The sequence below is a fragment of the Lipotes vexillifer genome, unplaced genomic scaffold (genome assembly GCF_000442215.2).
Source record: "Lipotes vexillifer unplaced genomic scaffold, Lipotes_vexillifer_v1.1 scaffold1442, whole genome shotgun sequence".
Classification (NCBI taxonomy): domain Eukaryota; kingdom Metazoa; phylum Chordata; class Mammalia; order Artiodactyla; family Lipotidae; genus Lipotes; species Lipotes vexillifer.
The window spans coordinates 12,141-22,420 of NW_006797379.1; the positions used below are offsets into that span (position 1 = coordinate 12,141).

A 10,280-nucleotide genomic window follows, 5' to 3' on the forward strand; every position below is an offset into this window, starting at 1 on the left:
TGTTAAAAATAATGAGCATGTGCTTTAGGATTTGGCAGTGTTCTCTTTAAAAAGTGTTTTGCCTCATACCTGGTCCTGGCCCTTGTCATACTTAAGATAGATATTTTCTCTTTTGTTTTGTTCTGTTGCCTCATGTGCTGTAGGGCCAAAGTCATTGCCACGAGTAGGGGCGGTATAGAGCAGAGAGAGCAAGGACTCTGGGCCCTGGAACCACACGAGTCAGTTGATCTGTGAATTTTTGACCGACGAAAAGCATGATATCTGGTAGTTCATCATAATCTGACTGAGTGTTGATTATGAAGTAACTTTCTCAGCTCCTCAGTGACAAAGCAAGGACTCAAACACTTTGTGGTGCCGTGCCGCCTCTCTCCAATTTGTTTTGAACACTTTGGGTCTTCTCACCTCTGGGTAATAAAGCTAAAGATAGAAACTTTTCCTACTTTTCAAACTTTCCTGTGCCCCCTCAGAAGTTGTGAGAAAACACAACCAGCGTCTTCTGGAAGATTAGGAAGGCAGTAAGATTCCGGAGCCACCTTCCGGCTGACATTTGAGCCCTGCTTTCAGCACGGTCAAGCCTTTTGGAGGCAGCGTATGGCTTGTATCAAACTCTATATTTAGGAAGAACAACTGTGAGCTATGACAGGAATTCTCTTTAACACTTATCCTTAAACCGAGTTCCCCTCCAGCCCCGAGCCAGGAGCAGCTCTCAGTACCGGGTGAGGCACAGAGCACTTGAGCTATTTCAGCCACATGAAAAGCATCGGAACTGAGATCGCAGCTCAGAGGACACCCGGCGTCCCTTCCACTCACTGAGAAGCCTTGTATTCTTGCACCTGGCTGCCTGGAACTTTCCTCAGGCAGGAAACAAGCACATAAAGCAGGTAAGCAGGAGGACCCAGCTCAGGCAACTGGGCTTTCTGAAGGAAATTTCCTTCCTACCTAACTTGAAGTGGCTCCTTATAACTTTGTAGGCTTGTAACCAGTGGGTGTAGCTTCCTTGTAAATTCACTGTTCATTGGTGATGTTGCTGCTTCTGTTTTATAAATTGTTGGGGGGCGGGGAGGTTGAAAGGATATTGAACTAAAAGTAGTTTTCATTGATAGGGACATTAAGAAAATTTCCACGGTCCAGATATGATGACTGTGACCCTGAACATGAGATCATTTTGATTCTTATGGCCAGGATTACAGTCAGTCAGCTGCAGACTGATTCAGGCTGTAAGCCTAGAAATAATCAGGAGAATTTGGGTCAGAGAAAAGCTGTAAGGCTAGCTCTTTGGTTTACCTAAATGCAAATTATTGCCAGAGCTGTTAACACAGTACAAGTTTAAAACGCTTTTCTCCTCTCCCTAAGCACCAGGCTTGGCCTCAGTGATAAAGTTCTATCAACCTATAGATCCATTAATACTCCAGACCCATCTTTTTGAAAGCCTCACTTCGATCGCAGTGTTCCCCATACCCAGCAGAGGAGAGGGCAGCAGCCCTGTCTCTCCCTATGTGGGCACCAGATTCTGATACATGGCAATGCTGAGTGTCTCTTCCCTCTCGGCATATCTCAGGCAGAGTTGAATAAAGACTTAGTTCGGACAGCTGAACATCTTTCTACACCCTTCTTGGGAATTATTTTTAGCAGCACACAGAAGATAATTCCCTGTGAGACTGAGCTGTAGCCACTTAATTGACCTCTAAAAAGAACAAACGAAGCCCCCTCTCTCCATATATTGATTTATTTTCCTCTGAATCCCTGCTTATTAAATTAGCGATATTAATGTTGACAAATTTTTAGTAAGTGAAAGAGTCTTACTTAGAAGTCAGATATTAGATGCTGTCCAATCAAATACCAGCAGAGGCATATTGTACATGACTCAGCATACGGACCATTAAAGATCCCCACTGACTTGCAGAACTGCCAGGAAAGCTCAACTGTGCTAAGCCGGCAAGCACTTCCATTGTAGTATAGGCTTTGTAAAAGTCAATATATGTCTGGTAAAACTTTCCATGTTCTCAAATTGTAGCCAGAACCAGGAGACACAGTAATAAGAGTGCTTTAAAGAGTACCTCTTTGGATGAAAAGCTGTGGCCCCGGTGTGAGTGGAGTTGTGCATCTAAGGCATAGCTTTCTTTTTTGGTCCTGGGATGAGGCATGCAGATACAGAAGGAAGGTGCATTCTACACCCTGCATCCCTAATGGAGGTGAACGCAGGGCCAGGGAAAGAGCCAGGACACTGTCTATTCATCAGTGTGCTTTGCCCTGATTTCTCTGAGAATAATGAGGACAGCGGGAACGGCTGCAGAAATGATTTACACAAATGTTATCTAGTCCGTTTGCAAGGAATGAGAGCTGGGATCTGACCAACTTTCTAGAGGTGTTTGTCTCGCAGATTGATGTATATGTTAAGAAGGAATTTGTATGCAAATGAGATTATACCAATGCTATACAAGGCCCAAGGAATATCCATCCGCTAGGCTGAGAGGTCCACAAAATACAAAGCAATCCAGGACTTTAGCGAAAAAACAAAATCAGCCTAATTAAAAAAAAGTCCATGCGGTATAAATAACACAATCATTCACTGCCTGATTTTTTCCCACATTTCAACTTGCTATTGTAATAACATAAAGAAATTCCTAATCCCCACATTTCAAATTGACATACAATAAATTTTTTAAAGTTCCCAAGTGACATTAGTTAAACTTTAATTGTACACGTACAGAGAATGCTATATGATGAGATATTTAAAGTCCTGTGAGAATTATTGCTTTGCATGTCTTCTAATAGCTTTTGAGGAATAGAAACATTAAAAATTAAACTACCAAGCTTTTCCTTTTGAAATTGAGCTGTGTGTCCTAGATCCAAAAATTAAAAATCCTTCACTGACTTTTTGACACTGCAGGAAAGACAGCAACCTATCTGAAACATATCATAGAGAAAAAATGGATTCCTAATTGTTCAACTTGTTATTGCTTTTTAATTTTTTAACCATATAAAAAAATAAATTTATTTTTTTTATAAATTTATTTATTTTTGGCTGCTTTGGGTCTTCATTGCTGCGCTCGAGCTTTCACTAGTTGTGGTGAGCGGGGGCTACTCTTCGTTGTGGTGCACAGGCTTCTCTTGTTGCTGAGCATGGGCCCCAGGTACCTGGGCTTCGGTAGTTGTGGCACTCGGGCTCAGGAGTTGTGGCTCGTGGGCTCTAGGGCGCAGGCTCAGTAGTTGTGGCACACGGGCTTAGTTGCTCTGCGGCATGTGGGATCTTCCCGGACCAGGGCTTGAACCCGTGTCCCCTGCATTGGCAGGTGGATTCTTAACCACTGCGCCACCAGGGAAGTCCCTATTTTTTTTAACCATATTGGAAATAATTCTACCTAGACCCTTATGCATGAAGGCTGTATCTGTATATTACCAAAACATTCAGGTGAAACTGTAAAAAAAAAAAATCCCATTGTTCTCATGTATGTGACTCCAAGGACTATATAGTTGAGTATACTAATTACAGAGATTTTAAAAAATTATGTAATTGTTTAACTTCGTATAATAGAGCCTAAGACTTTGAAGACCTCAGAAAAAAAAAAGCAAGTTTTTCAGAGTTCTCATATCGTAAATTTTATCTCTAAAGTGTGTGGGGCATCACTACAGCAGTTTTTACTCTGTACTTAGAGCTGTAGACCAGTATAGAACTAAAAAGTCTCCAGCTAAGGGCAATGGCAATAAAACAATACATATTTGCACCGTGCTTTACAGTTGTCAAGGCATTTTCAGGAACCTTATGTCATTTTGATTCGTACCACAACCTGTGAAGCAGGTGAAATTTAAGGAAGAGGAAATGGGCCTAGAGATGTTGACTGACGTAGTCCAGAGGACACCGGACGTGCAGCAAATGCCAACACGGCTTTCGGTGTTCACTGACTCACCAGTGAGCCCACACACTTACAACAGTCAACTGAGGAAACTCTAGTCAACCCGGTTTATCATTTGGGTTTAAAAAGCAGCGTGTTTTTAATTCACTGAATTTCCAACTTTTTCACTCCGTCCTGTCAACATTTAAGAGACCTAACTATAACATCACTTGTACAGAGCTGGGCTGTTCCCTGCTCCCTGAGCCCCAGTAAACCTCGGCCACTAGTCCCTGGGCTCTAAGTCAGGTCTCACGAGCTGAAAGAAAGCAAAGGTCCTTTGGGAAGGAAGCACTGCTACCACTTAGGGATCTGACATGGTCACGTAAGTCCTATTTGCCTTCTGAGACTGATTCGTTAAAAGAAAAGAAGACAGAGGCGAGGCTTGCCTGCCAGCTGCCTGGTTGCCTGGTTTACAGAGCCCAGGCTCTGGACGCAGAGAGCAGGGAGACGCGGCCCATGTCCCCCAGGTCTCTGTGCAGAACAGACACGAGCACAGCGAGCAGGGAGCATCGCAGTAGTAAGAATGCGATACGGGCCATTTCTCTTTGGGTGTTTGACGGAGGCGAGGCGGTCCCGATGGACTGACGTGCAGCCCTGGCAACAACTCGGTTCAGATCAAAAGTTCAGTTTCAAGCAGAAAGCTTCTGAGGCCCCAAACAAAGGTGTTTTATTCCCACAACCTCTTTGCTTTGCTGTTCTTGGCAGGGGGGCAAGAGGGCAGGGAAGGAGATGATAGCGCCTTTCAAGTTTCTGATTGCCTATCATGAGCATCAGGGGAGAGGCATCTCAGCATTTCTCCTCCTGAATGATTTATCCAGCGCTCTAGTGTTCCCTCTCCCTGAGGCATTAGGAAGGAGAGTCTCTAAGTAACCGGAAACTGAGACTGAAAGAATATATGGCCAGTGAAAGGGGTGACTGCCCAGTTGAATCATGAGTTAAATTCAAATTTATCACGATTGAGAATCTGAATGCCGCCACCTCTAACAGTTTCTTACCTGTTTTTTTAGGGATAAGACCTTGTCGATATGTCGAAACAGCCAGTTTCCAATGTCAGAGCCATCCAGGTAAGTAGACATATTTGTGTTTTAACATCAGCAACTTCCAGTCTGTTTGCTTAATAAATCAGACTTTTTGTGACTGTTCACCCCAACTGATGATTCACTTCAAAAAGAAAAGAAAGACTCGTGTAAGGTACAATTAAGGAAGGATATAAGGCTGGTAATGTACAGCTGAGAAGGGAGAAGCTATTTTTGTAAGGGAGTCAAAGTTTATAAATGAGAATTAAATGGTCTTCTACAAAAATGCAGTGTGTATGTTTTTTGATATGCTTTTTGATGTGTAAGTTTTTGATATGCTCATTGATTGGAATTTAACAATTCAATTTCCATTTTTATATCCAATTGAGTTTGTTGACTCATCTGTTTAGAATACATCTTTCTTTAAATAACATCCTTTTCTTGTCAAGTGTTCTTCCCAAGGCTTGGGTATTTATCTTTTAAGGTCCGTATGCTATTATGTCTCCTCATGCCCTCTCAACAAACAAATTCTTTGGTTGTTTCATCTGACTTAAGTGTTATCCACAATAAGGGGAGGGGGAAGCAGGCACTTTGGAACACAAATACAATTATGGAGAAAATTTTAGTATTTGTTTTGACTCAATACTAAATTTGTTATTTCTCTTAAGAGCTTGGCGTTTAACTCTCAAGTGGCTCCCATACTGAGACGGTGGGCACAATGCTTTATTGTAAAATTCCATCTTTCCTTTCCATCAAGATGGAGCCTTTTGTACTTTCTCTAAAGGAACTTTAAAACTTTATTCCCCTGGGCTTTCCTGAATACTGCACAGCATATGGTAGTTTCTGAATACTTGGGGTCTGATGCACCATCATACATACACCTACTCATAAGCAACTGACTGTATTCTGAAGGGACATGCATGTGGTCAGATTGTGGGGTGAGGAATCCTAGCACACACCGGTGGTGGAAGTGGGTGGAGGGACGTATCTTTACCCGTCATGACTAATGCATAGCCTCAAATGGATAGGGTTCTTAACTGGTAAGATATATAACAACCTCTGGAAACCTGTCACAGAACAAGCCACCAAGGAAGGGCCTATTGGCAAGGATTCAACTCTGCATTGCCATGTTTGGCCCTCTGGTGTCCACCTAGTGAGTTTCTGACGTACGTACCCTGACATTGGTAGTAGAATTCATTTTGCCTCCCAGGCCTGTGAGCATCCTTGAGCCTTTGAACCTTCTCTTTTACCCAGTGTGTACAGCTGTTAGCGGCATGGGCTGTGAAGCCAGGTTAGTGGAGTTTGAATCCTTAATCCATTTTGTACTGGTGTGGGATCACGGGGAAAACTACTTTACCTACTTTACTTCTCTGCCTCTGTTTCCACATCTGTAAAATGGGGAAAGTACTCACCTCCTAGGGCTACACGTATAAGATGCTTAAAACAGCACAGTAAGCCCTCATTAAGGGTCACATTGTTACTATAATACTTATCATTCCGGAATGCTCTGTGTTAAAGTGACAAAAAATAATACCATTTAAGCACTGCATTTGAAGCTGTCAAAGCGCTAAACATAAACGTTCCTTTCTATTTTGCAGGACACAAAAACATAGTCTCTCAGGCTGCCTTTTATTCTCTTCCTTTTATAGCTGAAAGTGTGTTGAGTTTTCTTCCTTAGTGCTTCCTGGCCTCCCTCAAATCTACACTGAAAATTCACCCGTATTTTACCTATTAATTTTGACCTTGATATATTTTTAGGTCTGTAATATTTAAAAAGCTGCTATTGACTGTTCTCAATAGCTGTTATTATACTGCATTTAAAAAAAAATCCATCTACTCTACCAACAAAGGCAGTGCTTCCTTATGGATGTGGTATTGCCTCTCTCAATATATTTTATGCCAGACAGAAAGCCTAACTTAATGCACCTTCAAATGAAATACTATTTCTTGTGGCTAAATAGGATCTGCACTATCTGATATTTTCCTATCATTTCTGCATTAAATGTAGAGTCTATTAAATAAAATATGAAAATGGTTACTCTATACAAAATGCTTTGTAGTAGGAACATTAACTAGGCTATGGTCTTGTGTGGAACAAATAGAAACCCCAGCTGATGAAGGAGTGCCCTCGTTGTATAAATACTAAAGATCTTAAATGTTCCATTCAACACACTCTAGTCACTTCTTTTTATTAGGATCTCATTTCCAATTCAGCTCAACTGTCACATTCTGGGTGCATACTTTGTTCCAGGCACCATACTAAGTGTTGGCTATGCAAAGATGAACTGAAACCTGATCCTTGAGTTTGAGGAGCTCATGGCCTCCAGGACTCACGAGATATGCGACTTTGGGCAAGTTGTTTTATCCTCTTTGTGTCTCAGCTTCCTCATCTGTCAAGTGGGGAATTAATAACATGTGAGCTCATAGGGTTCCTGCGAGGGTTAAATGAATCAATACTTGTAAGTGCTTAGGCCAGTTCCTGGCTCATTGTAATTGCTCAATAAATATTAGCCATTATCATCAATCATCATCATCGTAATCATGCAGTTCAACAGTTCCCAAAGTGCATCTCCTGGAATAGCAGTTTTATGGGATGTTGTTAATTCAACGGTTCCACGCTAAAGTGTTTGGGAATACAACATTAAGCAAAGTTGAATAGGATCTTTACTGCAGGATTTCTCAGAGTCCATAACTTGCTAATGGCTTCATATATTTCCAAGAAGGCGGTGATGTATACAATGTTTTCTAAACGTACTGGACCTTTTAAATGAGTATCTTGTAGGATAGTATTTTGCAGTGCAAACTTCTAGAAGTAATGACTTAGATCTCTATTTTGTCTGGATTGAGCGAATTTAAGCCTCTGTCAACCATATTTCTAACAGTCAGGCATAGGTAGTTGAATTACTGCACCTATGTACACCAGACAACATGGAGCCAAATGGTTATAAATCTCTACCTGGCCACTCACTAACTCTGTGACCTTAGTTCACCCTTAGTTTACCCTTCTGTTAAATGTGGACATTCATACTACTTAACAGGATTGTTATAATGAATATACAAAATAATGTATGGCAAGTGCCTAGTTTATAGCACACAAAGTCCTTAAGAGATGGCTCTTCTAATTGTCCAAGTAATGCATGGAATGGCCTCGTTTTCTCTTCAGCTGCTTCCATCTCCTCCCTGCCCCAGAATAAGTGGGAGGCCAGAATCAGACCCACCCTCAGAGGAGATGGACAGTTGTCTTTCACATCCACACTGAAGAAGAGACGGCCTTTGAATTGTAAGGGGATTCTATCTAAGTCTGCATTACTTTTCAGTTGTATTAGTGAAATCTCATTTATCCCAGGGACATAAAAACATCCTGAAGGAGTCAGCTGATTCTTCCATAGTCTGGAGAGGGCCTTTGTCTCCTAAGCAGCTGATAAGGCTCTAGACCAGACGTTGGCCCACCTTTTCTGTAAAGGACCAGATAGTAATCAATACTTTAAGATTTACAGATCACTGGGCCTCTGCTGCACTATTCAGCTCTACTGTTACAGCACAAAAGCAGCCATAGGCAATACATACATGAATGGGTGTGGCTGTGTGCCAATGAAAGTTTATTTACAAAAACAGGTGGCAGGTTGGATGTGGCCCATGGGCTGTAGTTTGCTGACCCCAGTTCTGTGCTCTGTAGGCTGCTTGTTAAACCCCACTGTTGATGGGAATGGAGTTGCAACCAAGGTAACATCAGCACACTAGGCACAGTGGGTCTGATCCTTTCAGATGAAAGAATTTGACATGACAGGTGGTGGGGAAAGCTAGAGCTGCCGGGAAATCTAATCCCATCAGCGATCTGTTGGGTAAGTCTAATGAGACCAAGTGACACTGACCACTGGCATCACCTGCCTGTCCTTCCCCTTCTTCCTGAACACACCCCCTTTGGCAACTGCCATGGGCCTCCCCAGGGCCTCAGCCCACCCAGAGCCAATGTCCTCTGAGTCGTCACTGGCCCTTTCTCTTCACCACTGATCAAAGCAAGCTGAGTATTATTTGTCCTTTCCCGTGAGATCTGAGTTTCATGGTTGAACGGAAAAGAGTCCTGTGCCCTAGTCATAGCCCTGCTCCGTGACTTCACCGCCCGGTCCTCATGAGCAGCAAAGGGCAGGGGGCGGGGATGTTGCATTAAATGACCTGTAAGCTTCCGTCCGGCTTCTAATAGTCCATGAACTTCTTGAGAATAACTTCTAAGGTTTATTATTAGGACGATAATAATAGTCAGTTTCTTCAGGGTTTACTATGTACTTGGCACAGTGCAATGGGATTTCCATGGATTATAATGAAAGGTTTGGAGAAGCAAAAAAACTCACCCAGGATCACACAGCCTGTGAGTAGGAGAGTCAGGAACTGAACCCGAGCTGCCTGATCCCAAAGCCCATGTTTGGAACCATTTTGCAACAGTGACTAGTCTTATTACTTACCATCTCCAGCCTGGCACCGAGAGTGAAGATGGAGGAGTGGGTGTAATCATAACTACCAAGGCTACTTGAAGGACAATTACCATTTTATGGATGCTGGGTCCTCCCTTTTAAAGCCCTCAACCGACATTCAGAAACGGTGCCAGCATTTCAGCAGACGCAGCTAATAGCTTACCCTGATTAAAGTCATCTTAAATGTAAGTTGGCTAGGAGTGAAAAGTACAAAGTAAAGTGACTCAGTAACAAACATGGTCTTGAAATACAAATGACCCTGGCCACTGAATCCCACCTCTCTGCTTAATTGACTTAATCAAGCTGCTTGTGAAACTAAGACTAACTCCTTTATCATACGTTTTAGAGGAATGATTATATGAGCCTTGCATCATTAGTTAGTGTATGGCTTCCTACTATGGGAAGTTTCCATTGTCACCCAATCCATGTGTAGAACAGAATATCTTGATGCCCTGAGTTTTAGTACTTCTTTCCCTTCCCCACCCGTTACCATTGCTCTTCCACTCTCCATTGCTCAGGGCATAAGGGCTCCGTGGAAGAAAAGAGCCTGACAAAAATATTGACAGACAGGTGTTAGGGACTCTAATTCCATCTAGGACTTCCAGTTTAAAAAAGATTTCAGGTATATGACAATCCTTCGTACAAAGGAACAGACTATCACCACCCATGGCTGGTCAGTTAATCAAATACATTTATTAAAGCAAATAATAGGGGCTTCCCTGGTGGCACAGTGGTTGAGAGTCCGCCTGCCGATGCGGGGGACACGGGCTCGTGCCCCGGTCCGGGAAGATCCCACGTGCCGCGGAGCGGCTGGGCCCGTGAGCCATGGCCGCTGAGCCTGCGCGTCCGGAGCCTGTGCTCCGCAACGGGAGAGGCCACAGCAGTGAGAGGCCTGCGTACCG

General features: G+C 42.9%; 1 protein-coding gene across 1 annotated transcript in view; it reads left to right on the forward strand.

Moving 5' to 3' along the window:
- Positions 1-657: 657 nt before the first annotated feature.
- SMPX (small muscle protein X-linked) overlaps positions 658-10,280 on the forward strand; it is a 51,382-nt gene continuing 41,759 nt past the window's right edge. Inside the window, exons 1-2 of the mRNA XM_007469300.1 lie at positions 658-881; positions 4,901-4,957. Of these exons, the coding sequence (XP_007469362.1) occupies positions 4,919-4,957 (39 nt within the window). The 5' untranslated portion in view covers positions 658-881; positions 4,901-4,918. The remainder of the gene's footprint in view (positions 882-4,900; positions 4,958-10,280) is intronic.